At 43.8% G+C, this 12,413-nt stretch overlaps 3 protein-coding genes across 3 annotated transcripts; 2 read left to right on the top strand and 1 right to left on the bottom strand.

Moving 5' to 3' along the window:
* The first annotated feature begins 115 nt into the window (after nucleotides 1–115).
* Nucleotides 116–3,761, top strand: srprb (SRP receptor subunit beta). Its single transcript, XM_071927907.2, has 7 exons — nucleotides 116–321; nucleotides 827–921; nucleotides 1,030–1,107; nucleotides 1,261–1,343; nucleotides 1,541–1,677; nucleotides 1,824–1,878; nucleotides 2,661–3,761. The coding sequence occupies exons 1-7, from the start codon at nucleotides 150–152 to the stop codon at nucleotides 2,869–2,871; spliced, it is 831 nt and encodes a 276-aa protein (XP_071784008.1). The 5' UTR covers nucleotides 116–149; the 3' UTR covers nucleotides 2,872–3,761.
* Nucleotides 3,762–3,866: 105 nt separating this feature from the next.
* On the bottom strand, nucleotides 3,867–7,207 carry wdr53 (WD repeat domain 53). The gene is made up of 3 exons (XM_071894205.2): nucleotides 7,166–7,207; nucleotides 5,887–6,381; nucleotides 3,867–5,742 (listed from the first exon to the last, which is right to left on the bottom strand). Exons 2-3 carry the CDS (start codon nucleotides 6,373–6,375, stop codon nucleotides 5,062–5,064), a joined length of 1,170 nt encoding a protein of 389 aa, XP_071750306.1. The 5' UTR covers nucleotides 6,376–6,381; nucleotides 7,166–7,207; the 3' UTR covers nucleotides 3,867–5,061.
* Nucleotides 7,208–8,658: 1,451 nt separating this feature from the next.
* neu4 (sialidase 4) lies at nucleotides 8,659–11,018 on the top strand. The gene is made up of 3 exons (XM_071927934.2): nucleotides 8,659–8,859; nucleotides 9,157–9,412; nucleotides 9,913–11,018. Exons 1-3 carry the CDS (start codon nucleotides 8,659–8,661, stop codon nucleotides 11,016–11,018), a joined length of 1,563 nt encoding a protein of 520 aa, XP_071784035.1.
* Nucleotides 11,019–12,413: the final 1,395 nt, after the last annotated feature.

Below are 12,413 nucleotides of genomic sequence, written 5' to 3'. Positions count from 1 at the left end.
CTACAACTCCAATCAAAATACATGCGATGGGAGACACTGCCCCCTGCTGACAGACACTGTGCATGCATTTGAAGAAAGCACACGTGTCCCACTTCTGCTAGTGGTGTGTGTCCGTATCATACAGGTTAGTTGGCCGCTCAGATAGAGAGATGGAGGCAGACAGCATCAGGGAGTCTGGTACTATGGAGGAGAAAACAGACGTAGAAATAGAAAACCCATTTGAACCGTATATTGAATCACTGCGTCAGGAGCTGGAAAACCAAGATCCCATCTTTATCATCGGACTTATTGTCGCTTTGGCGGTCGTTGTCATCACTTTTGGTAAGGAATCTACCGTTAGCTAGCTAGGTAACGCTGACGTTAGTTCCTAGACGTTAGCTTAGCTAGCTAGGCCCAGCAGTTAGCTTAGCATTCGGTAGCTACTAGGCCTAGCAGGCTTGTTAGGAGACCGTTCACTTTGCCATTAAATAGCTAAGGTTATGCTCCTGTTTTAATGAATTAAATCTAATATATTCATATGTATATATATGTGTGTCACTTGAGGCCAGTTAGTGTGTGCTTCCCTGTTACAGCTCACTTCTCTTCCGGCTGCTACTAACGTTAGCTGAATTAGCAAGCATGCTAACTAACTGTCATCTATCTGAAGCGAACAGCTGTCAGTTGCACACCCTGTGAACCAGGTGTCAGCATTTCCCGCTAAAGTCACTAAAACCTTATATAGAGGTAAAGCTAGCTAGTTAATAATTTGCAATGTTTATTAGACAACACAGGACTTCGGAGCCTTGGGGCTAAGTTAGTAATCAGCTCTCCTCCTTTCTCATTTCAGTATTTCTGAAGTATTTTCTCACAAGCAAAACTGTCCGAAGTGCTGTGCTGCTGGTCGGATTATGCGAATCTGGAAAAACTCTCCTTTTCAGTCGGGTGAGTTTATCTCGGATGTTCTTGCCACGTTGTCTGCCACAAGATATACATCTGTCATCATGGATGTTAGCCCATTTTACAAGTGACTGTGCATTCATCTTTCGGCAGCTTCTGTCAGGAAAGTTCAAGAGAACACAGACCTCCATCACTGACAGCAGTGCGCCATACAAAACCAAAAACGACAAGGTAAGTTAAGGACAATAGTGGAAAAACGAAATTATGTGAATCATCAAAGAGAAATATCAAGGCTTATACCCGGGTTAGTAGTTAATCTTTTAAATGAATGGCCTGGTTTTAACGTGGTCCTCTCTCCCTCATGTTGTTCCTGCATGTGTTCAGAGCAGCACCTGGACCCTGATAGACCTCCCAGGTCATGACAGTCTTCGTCCTCAGTACATGGAGAAGTTCAAGTCTGCAGCCAGGTGAGAACAGGGCAACTTGCTTGAATAATAGATGGATATTTCTTCCTGGCTATAGTGTGGTGAAGTTTCCTGTGACCTGATGGATACATATTTATATTTGTCTCATTTCACAATCACATTTCTTATCTTTATTGCCTGTCTTTTCCCCCTCCTTGTTTGATTTGCACTGTCCATCCCCTGCTCATCCATCTCTGCAGAGCCATTGTGTTTGTGGTGGACAGTGCCATCTTCCAGAAGGAAGTGAGAGACGTGGCTGAGTTCCTGTACTTTTTGTTGACGGACACTGTGATCTCTAGGAACGCTCCTACTCTCTTGGTGGCATGCAACAAACAAGGTGAAGCAGCTCTCCTGCTGTTCAAAATAACCCCTTTTTCTACACTTTGATGGTGGCCATTACACTGTCTTTCACCCCACCCTACACCTTAAACTGCCTTTTGTTGTGGTTAATCTGTAATACAGTTGTACACTGCTCTATTATAGATATCACCATGGCAAAATCAGCCAAACTGATACAGCAGCAGCTGGAGAAGGAACTGTGAGTAACTCTTCTACATTTTCTCTGTTTTTGGAGACTCAATAAATGGAGAGAACTACTGTGCACAAATATGAGTCAATACTTGACTGCAGGTGTGTAGGTGTGTAAATACCAATAAGTAAGTAAATACCCAAAGGACCATGCAGAGAATCTGCACAATGCTCAACAATAGTAAAAAAGATCCTTTTTTACTGAGGCGTTGGAAAAATATATTTTTTTGCTCTTCAAAATATCAAGTGCAAAGTTCTCAAGCAACAAGTGCTGTACAAAATGTGTCAATCTGTTTCTGTATTTGGAGAAGCATTGTTTAGTTATGATTTCCATGAGCTTTTTTCTAGTTTGATTTCTATATAATTATATTTCACTTAATTTTCAGTCAGGACTTGCCAGTTTTTTGTCTTTAATATTTATATTGTAGTCATTTCATTTAGTTTGTGTTAATATTTCAACTGTCAGTGGTGATATGAGGAATATAGTATCTACATTGTATGTATCAGTGTATTGGTACAGTAGTCCATCTGGGTCCACTTATTATTGAAGGACTCTTTCCACATCTGTCATTATATAGCAGGCTAAATCTCAGAATAATTCATGTTCAGTTATATTATTTGTTATATTTTGGAAGAAAAGATTCTCAGTTTGCTTCACACATTTTGTAATTGTAATCAACTCCAGTATTTAGACTAATTTTTAGTCTTTGGTTTAGTCAGTGATAACCTTGTAAATTTATTAGAGAATCAGCAAATGAAGATGCTCAAGTGTGTCCTTTTTTTTCCTCATAGGAACACATTGAGAGTGACTCGCTCAGCAGCCCTGAGCTCTCAGGACGGCTCAGTGGGTGGCACCATGCATCTGGGGAAGAAAGGAAAGGACTTTGAGTTTAGCCAGCTGCCCATGAAGGTGGAGTTCCTGGAGTGCAGCGCCCGCGGCAGCAAAGGCGAGGACGGGGGCGCAGACATCGAGAGCCTGGAGAAGAGCCTGGCTAAACTGTAAAATCCGCCACTCGCATTCTCAGTGCAGAATCTGCCTCATGGGCGCAGAACCAGGATCAGATGAAGTCAGCCCCCCTCCCCCACCTCACTAATCAGGGGGAGGTGACGACAAACTCACCTCGGTGGAGTGTTTGCGGGTGACCTCAACCAACCCCATTACACCTGTCAGAAGTTGGTCCCCTTTCCTTTGTCCCATCTGTGCTGAGTATGTCCATGCGAAACATGAAAGGACATTAAAGGTGGAAGAACTGTTGAGAACTATTCAGTCAGGGATACCAAATAGACTATGAAAGTAATTGTTGACATGCGTATGGAAAATTATGCAGCAGTTTGTGTGCTTGCCCTGCATTGCTGACAAATGACCATTTGCTTTCATACTGTAAAACTTGATTACTGTAAACATCCACCTTGAAGCGTTTAAATTGGCTTGATTAGGAAATTGCTTGCTTGAAGCATTTTTGTAAACTGCAAAAATTATTTGTTGTGCGTATTGGCAACATAAAGAACATGGATCAAAGGCTATCACCCATTTTGACTGAACCATGAGACTTTTTTTTTTTTTTTTTTTAAACTTCTGTCCCAGCTAGTCTGAACTGTAGGCTGCTCTTTGAAACATATGTGTTGCATTTAATCAGTAACTTTGTATTCCAAAGTCAGCTGTGTGCCTTTTTTTCTGGTAGTTTTCTAGAAGTGTTTTGTCTGTGTGCAAATGAATGCCCCTCTACTTCTTGTGTGGGAGTGTTGTCGGGTGAATACAGTGCATTGTCAATGAATGTATGAATTTATGGTAGCCATACAAGAATGCGGTTTTGCATTTGTTTTTAGTTGTCTAGCTTGTTTAAAAAAAAAAGTTTTCCAATATAAAGTTTTTGATCCTTGATGTTTATGCAAATGAACTCAATCTATACAATAATAGGAAAAGTATTTTCTTTAATTTCAGCATGAGAGCCATAGTAACTACTTGGTCTACTAGTCATGTTGCAAAGTTGAATCAGAATGGTCGAGCACTATGGGCAGTTAAATAATGTATAGTAGATTTAACCAGTAGACTGGCAAGTGTTTATGTATAAGCACAAACATAAGTGGCAGCAAACAGATTTATCAGTCACACTTGCACAGAAAAAAATATTTCTTATTGGCATGATCAAGCAGTTAGTTAATTGGGATTTTCACATGATTGTGTATCAGTAGTTCAATCACACATCTAAGTAACAAACTATTTAAAATCACGTTTCCTCAAGTACCAAGCATTGGACAAAAGTAGTCTGCACACTACAAGCTGCTCCAAAGGTGAATGAATTTATTAAGCCCATATGTGACGTTTGGAGTATATTGCTTTCCATCAGTTTAAAGACAGTTGAAAAACAGAACCACTAAACTATATTAACCTGAAGGCTAAGTCATGTAACTGCTGGACCCCAAGCATGATGCCTTCAGGGAAGAAAGTGCATTTAGTGGCACTGTATTTCCAAATTTCAAATGTCACATCTTGGGAGCAACTTTCAGTATGTCGCCTCTACTTTTGTTCTATGCTTTGTTTTTCTGTCCAGCACCTGGTTTAGATTGAGATCTGCGTGTTTTTACTGCGTGTTATTTAGCCATTCAAAGTAGATTTTGTTGTCTAATGTGGTAGTTTCATAGTCTACAAGAACGTGATGATTACGTACAAAAATATAATGGATCCAGTGTGTCAGACAGCAAAACATACTTCAGACGGTAGAAGTTGATTTTTTTCTAGGACCACACACACACGCAATATTGAACCATATACCACAAGTAAAGCTGACAGTAAATAAGACCTGCAAAAGTTGTATAAATATTAAGTTATATGAAACTTATTGCAAAATTCATTTGTGTAACGCATCTACAACTGTGAAGTTGCACTCCAGCTCTGGCTATGTATTGTATAGTCCTTTCTGGGACTAAAGTGATGATGATCGCTTTTTGTCCTTAGTTCAAACGTCCGGAAAGCAGAGTGAGAGACGGCTCTGTCATAAGAGTAATGAGCCAAGCATCCTTTGGAGAAGTCAAGCACAAAGATGATGCAGCCAGTTCCTAACAGAGCAGAAAACAGGAGTGTGGTCTCTGAAGAGTTCTGTAAATGCTTGTTATAAATGCTAAGTCAAGTCAAAATAGTTTATTTCTATGGCCCAGACAAAAGAATGCAGTACATGGTGTAAAGCAGATGGATCTACAGTCCAGAGAGAGAGTAGACCGTCAGACTGGAGCTCTGATCTGCCACTACCAGACTGGGCTCTCCTTTCAGCACAGCAGGACACACCCAGTTCACCTTGTTCCCGTGGCTGATGCGGAGTTTGGGCCCAGGCTTCAGCACTTCCTCTGTGCCTGCTGCCTCCTGTTCCTCCCCCTCCCGCTCAGCCTCCTCTTTGTCTGGTTCGACCTTAGATGGGTTCTTTGCTGTATCCTGGGACTGCTGTTTGGCTTTTGCCTTGCCCTTAACCTTCCTGCGATGGGCTGCCGTTACTCGAGGTTTGGCCTTCCCTTCTGGGGCAACCACTGGGTCCTGGCTGAGGTCCCAGAGGGCGACCTGACCGTCATTCCCTCCAGTGGCTAGCCAGTATTGGTGGGAAAGGAAACTAACAAAATGGGCCTGTGAGGCTCCCTGACTGTGGGCCTTGACTGCTCCCTGCTGCTCAAGTTTAGAGCCGCTGCCGATCCGCATCAGATGCACCCGCCCGTCCTCGGCTGCACACGCCAAAACGTTCCCACAACTTGCCACAGAGACGCAGTGGGCCAGCGGCGGGTTGAAAAGCTGGCCGGCCCTCTGCTGATGGTCCTCTTCTTCCTCTGCCACTTCCTGGAGGTTGAGGGTCCAAAGGGGACGGGTCTTCTGCAGACCCCACAGCATCACCTGAACGGGTAACGGAGACGACAAAGGGAAAACACATCTGAATTAGGAATGTGATATCAACTATGGTGGACTGCTGAATACAAATGATGAAATTCTCTGGTCTGGAAGTCTCTTTTACTCATTTTAACCCTCCCCTCCTCTCACCTGCATGTCCAGTCCAGCAGAGACCAGGTTGTTGGGCCTGTGAGGCCGGAAAGCCACCGAGGAGCAGATATTAGTGTGTCTTCGGAGGGTCCTGCAGACCTTTCCCCCAGGAAGCTCCAGTACCCGAACTGCCCCAGAGTCATCAGCCACTGCCAGGGCCGAGCCGGTCTCGTTTAGCGCCAAAGCGTTGATCTCCTCTTCCCCTGCACCCTGAAACTCCTCCACGGCCCCCTTCAGGTTCCGCGGGTCGAGCACACTCACCGTCTCTCCATGTGACACATACAGCAGGCCCGAGGCTGCAGGTGAGAACACCACACTTGTATTGTCCTCCTCACCAGGGAGGGTGAGATGGCCTACGATGGTTCCTTCTTGGTTCCACACCGTTACCTCTCCACCCTCAGAGCCTGAGGCGAGCAGACCCTCGGGGCCCCCGGCAGCCCCAACACACAGTATGGATGTGGAGTGGCCCTCACCCCACTGCCTGGCCATGCTGACCTGGAAGATTTAGGGTAATAAAGGAAAGAAAAGCATTAGTTTATTGTATCCCGTTCCGGATACGTTGTATTATTATAACCTCCAACTGGTTATATCCTGCTGAATAGATCAGAGCACAAAGTCTGAAACTCCGCTCAGTTGTTCAAGTGGTCTTAAATTACAGCTGAGACTGACTTGCATTAGTTGCCCTTTAATGCTGTTCAAAACATAAGAACCATGTAATGTTTTTAAAGGCAGGCCGTCACTTCAGTAAGTGAACCTAGGAATGATGTATCAGAGGATGTTTAGGCTGTACCGATTCATCAGTAAATAGTGAATGGAAAAATGATAACAAATGGGTGGATGTAGCTCCGTGTTGTTGTCTCTCTCTCTCTCTCTCTCTCTCTCTCTCTCTCTATCTATCTCTTTAAATGGGAGTTCACGCTCTAATGCGGAGAAGAATTAACTAGCTTGCGTTTAGATGTTGTAGAGCGAATACACCCATTACTGAACGTTATAGTGGCTAGCTGCCGTTTGCTAGACTAGGTACTAACTATTATGAGAAGCTGTCACACACACAAAACCACAGCTCAGTCCTGTCAGAAAGCTGTAACAGTCAATGCTTGAGCTCAGCTAGCTAACGTTAGGTAGCCTGAAAGAGAATACGCAACCCCTTCTGTAGCCTGCAACATCAATATCCCTACGATAACAGACATCATATTATAAATTTACACTTTCAACAACAAACAACATTCACAACAGCTCTATGACATTTTTGCAAACTTTAGAGAGAGAACGGCGTTACCTTAGCTAGTGCCGTCAAAACTTCAACAAGCTGCCATGTGGGGGGCTGTCGCACACTGATGACATCACAGAGATGACTAACAAGCAAGTCCCACCTACTAGAGTGGATAGTGGCCACATACCTTTCTTGTCTATGGCAAATACAGCTAAATTTCTGGGTTTCACTCTCTGTAAAGCCTTCATTTCATTGAGATAATATTATACAATATGTTGTATGCCTATTCTATATGTTGTTATATACAGAAGAAGTGTGTAATACAAGCTAACTGTAGCTAATGGTGTGTTTCTTAGACTCTACCTAAGCAACAAATGTTTGATGCCAACACATTCTGCAGATAATATGTTTGGAAAAGCTTTTAGCGCATTGGGACACAGGACACACATTACAGAGAGGAGATAAAGCATCAAATCATTGTTCAACCAGTTGCACCAGGAGGGATGGGAGAGCCTGTGGGTGGGATAGCCCATCCAGCCCACCCCAACGCTGCCTTTCTAAGGCTGAAAACGAGGGTTACACAATGGTTGCTGCCCGCTGATTCATCCAAAGCTGCAGATCTGATGAGTGCGGCCCATTTCTGGGTGAGTGAACAACATGCCATACTGCCACACTGAATGTGGAGCAGTCACACACAAACACACACACACACACACACACACACACACACACACACTCTCAACCCCAAATTCAAATGCTGACACAGATTCTCACAAAGCTCATTTCACACACACCATCTAAAGACGTAACTGTAAGTATCCTGCAGCAGTTTACCCACTTTTTCTGTTCATGACTTATGCATGAGATGTTTTCACCTTCATAGTGCAGTTACTTTGACAAGAGCCACTGATAAAGCAGATGAACGTGTGGTAGCTGTAATGCTGAAGTTGCTAAAAAATCAGGCAGTGTGAAACTGTCAACAGTTTGGCAGACAGTTTGAGGTCGTTTCAGAATCTGTTTGGTCAGTTTCAAAACTGATCTCTAATGAGGACACAAAGCTTCTGGCTGGAGTGAGAGAATATATTTTTTTTTAATTAGGCTACTTACTGTTTTTAATAGTTTTAGTATAAGGTAAGTGACATTTTAGAGTTATATTCATAATGTGTGTGTAATGTGTTTTACTTACATTTTATTTGGGGCCTGAATTTTCTGGAGTGTTTGAAGAAATATAAATGAAACAAATTGAAAATGAAACACTGTCACTTACATGTATCACCATATTATTGAATAGGGCATTTAACCACTTAAATTACAGAATTACAGACAAATTACAGTCTTACTGATTGGATGTTGCAGTGGACCAGATTTTACTCGGATTACCTTCTCCTGCGCACTGGACTATTCTCACAGTGTTTAGTGAGATACAGATTAAAATGACTCCTTCCATTTCTTTCCACCAGTTTCTGATGTAGCATCTCTTCAGAGGATTTGGCATTACCCCAACACACACACACACACACACACACACACACACACACCCAAGACACACACCAGAGAGAATGAGATCGCCATATTTCCCAGCGAGGTCGGTGCTGTTCCATAAGGAGGCCAATGGAGTGACATACCGAGTCCCAGCGCTGCTCTACCTGCCCCGCTCCAAGTGCTTCCTGGCCTTCTGCGAGGAGAGACTCAGCCCCTCGGACTCTCAGGCTCACCTGCTGGTCATGAGGAAAGGCACTTTCTACAGGAACTATGTGGAGGTTAGTGATGTTCACCTGCTCACGACTGGGTCCCGGATGGATTTTGGGCCTTTTTTGGATGGCTTATAATGGAACGAATATTAGCTTAGTACCAAGATGCTGTTAGGTTAGACATAAAAGTGTAAAAAGTGTTAATTTCTATGCACTCTTGTTCTGAAGGCTCATCTCCTCCCAGCTTTACTTTTCTGTCTTTGTGTTGCCTCTGTCCTTTTGCTTTACGCATCTTCTCTCTCAATCTTTCCATAGGTTTATATTCCTCCTTTCCAATCACTTCTCTGTCTTCTCTTTCCATTCCAGTGGGAGGACATGCGTGTGCTGGGCACTGCTCATCTGGCAGGCCACCGGTCCATGAACCCATGTCCGGTGTATGATGAGTTCACAGGCACACTCTTCCTGTTCTTCATCGCTGTCCTGGGCCACACCTCTGAGTCCTACCAGCTGGTGACGGGGAAGAACGTGACCCGCCTCTGCTACATCTCCAGCACGGACAACGGGGACACCTGGGGTCCCGTCACTGACCTCACCAAGAGGGTCATAGGGGACACCATTAAACGTAAGGGAGATATATTGAAATTCGACATATTGTTGGCTACATTTTATTCTGCTGTAGTAATCATGGCTTGCCCATCACAATTTCACAAGCTCACCATTGAAAGTTTATTATTTGCACTTTGTAATGACATTTTGAAATTGTTGTTTACATTCTAGCAAGCCAGTGCCATTGCTAGAAAGATTTGTGGCTCAGAAATAAAGCTAATTCTACACAGTCAGATTTTGTTGTTATTGAACTTTTATTACATTGTATCGAGGTTGTATCGAATGATTGAAACCCTATATTGCGTATCGAATCGTATCGTGAGATAAGCATATCATCCCATCCATATTAACATGCTATGATCACCCTATGAAGACTCCTCAATTATTGGCTGTCTATATTAGTACCATTCATCTGAGTTTCATCTGAGTTTCTGAGTGTGAGCATCTGAGTGTGAATGTTTCACTAAATTTGTGTGTAACAACAGCTGCATGATAATCTCTCCTCTAACCTCGCAGAATGGGCCACTTTCGCCCTGGGCCCGGGCCACGGCATCCAGCTGAAGTCCGGTCGTCTGCTGATTCCTGCCTACGCCTACCACATCGACTGTAAAGAGTGCTTCAGCCAGCTGTGCCAGACCACTCCCCGCGCCTTCTGCTTCCACAGCGACACCCACGGGCGCACCTGGCGGTTTGGGGAGGCGGTGCCGGGGCCGGAGAGCGTGGAGTGTCAGATGGTGTCGGTGGATGAAGAGGATGGGAGCAACGTGTTGTACTGTAACGCGCGCAGCCCCCTCGGCTGCCGGGTTCAGGCCCTCAGTCTGGATGACGGAGCGGTGTTTCAGGAAGGGCAACTGGTGCAGCGGCTGGTGGAGCCTCGAAACGGTTGTCATGGCAGCATCGTGGGATTCCCTGCACCTCTACACCTCTGTCAGCCCCTTAAACATCACTCCCCCCTCCGCCATGCCCACTCCAAACACTGGGCATCCTGCATGACTTACCCAAGTCACTCCAAGCTAGCCACTCAGGCACGTACCAGTCCAATCACAACATCAGCCACCTCCAGCTCCAGTGACTCCATCCCAGCCTCCCCCTCTCCTACAAACATCACCCCCACCCTGGCTCCTACACCCACCCCACCCAACCCCAGCTCCCCTCAGAATTTCCTTACTCCCACCTGGGTGGTATACTCCCACCCAACGTGGCCGAATGCACGGCGGGACCTCGGGGTGTCCCTCAGCCTGTTTCCCCGTGATCCGGACAGCTGGTGTGGCCCCTGGGTGATCTACGAGGGTCCCAGTGCCTACTCCGACCTGGCCTATCTGGAGCTGCCGCCCTCCCCCGGTGCCCCGCCCGCTGTGGCCTTCGCCTGCCTGTTTGAGTGTGGCACCAGGACGGCCTACGATGAAATCTCCTTTAGCATCTTCACCCTGTACGAGCTTATCGATAACCTTCCCCAGAACAGGCAGCATCACAGCACACGGCAGCAGGAGGCCGGAGTCCCTCAGACAGGACAGAGTTGTACAAGTGGACATGAAGCTCAAAGTACGACTCGTCTCATGATGCCTCATGTGAGGAAGAGGAGAGAGAAGAGCAAGCTGAGTGAGCTGTGCTCTGTCTCTTAAATATAATTTCTTGATAAAACAGTCCATTTTTACATATCGAGGGCTTGGAGCCAAAGGGGCGTAAGTGCGTTATAGTAGATTTTACAGGAGAGCCAAAACAAATTTTGATCAAACTTGGATCAGCACATACTAAGCACAATATTTTAACTTTTTGTGTTATCAGATTGAGCATTACTATAAAAACAATACTGCTACAGTTTAAGTTGAATTACATTTGTTAACTTTTTTAAAAATGGCAAAAGAGTGAAATACGCCTTTTTGGCACAAACATTGTCCCAATACAGCCATGCAGAATATGGGCGTATGTAAGTAAACAATTGATTAGACAATTGTTTAGTAGACAATTCATTTTAATACAAATCTAGCAATTACACTTCAATCAACACTGAAATATAAAACAAGATCAGAATGAATATCTTTATCTTGAAGTAATGCCCAGCAACTTTCACCAAGGCCTTTAAAATTGTAGGCTACATGGAACATATCAAATTGATTGATACATTTTTTCTGTTAAAAACTTTTAATAAACCTTTTTAATAAACCTCTATAGACATAAGAAACTACTTTTGATTCTAAACTACTACTTTTTTTTTCTTTTGCTAGTATAATACATTTTTGTATGTGTCCCAGGACACATCACTTATTGATGTGTCCTGGGACTCCTCATAACACTGAGGGATAACTTCAGCTACCAGCAGTCTTACTATCAGAGCTCATCTTGACCAGTTCACACTCCTAACATTATAAAATAATATTTTGAATCTATAGGCCTAAGTATTTCATGGGAATATTAACATATTTACATTCATCTAATATTGACCTAAAATATTAATTAGGATATGAATAGGATACTAAAAATTATGTGATGCTGCCATGCTAGCATTACTTACGTCAGCATGCATTTTGAGCTGACCTAAGTGCTGTTAGAATCCTCTACCCACAATGCTTGTTCAGTGTCAAAAGTGGGGTTTTGCTTGGTGTCAAAAGGGCGTAAGTGCAGTTACGCCCTTTTGGCAGCAAACAAAACCCTACTTTTACTGTTACGGCTTTCAGTTTTTGTTTAAATAAAACTTATGGGTCATGATTTCAGTTGTGTCCTTTTGGCACTGAAAAGATCTCACTGAGACCTTTCAATTGATATATAATACTCATATTCGCCCAAAATTGCACTTATGCCCCTTTGGCTCCAAGCCCTCGATATAATGCCTTATTCCCATAATGGTTATCTCTCCAAGTCCATCCATGTTTTATAGAATATTGTACCTTTTATAGACAAGAATGATCATTCTTATGGGTGCTACAGTGTGACACAGTGATGAATAGCCTTTGACCTCAGTATGTTGACAGTATGTTGATCATCTGTTATTGATTTTGTACAATACATAAATTAATTGC

Source organism: Centroberyx gerrardi, chromosome 6, assembly GCF_048128805.1.
Source record: "Centroberyx gerrardi isolate f3 chromosome 6, fCenGer3.hap1.cur.20231027, whole genome shotgun sequence".
Taxonomy (NCBI): domain Eukaryota; kingdom Metazoa; phylum Chordata; class Actinopteri; order Beryciformes; family Berycidae; genus Centroberyx; species Centroberyx gerrardi.
The sequence above is the reverse complement of the archived record's forward strand: the minus strand, read 5'-3'. Positions and strand labels throughout refer to the sequence as shown.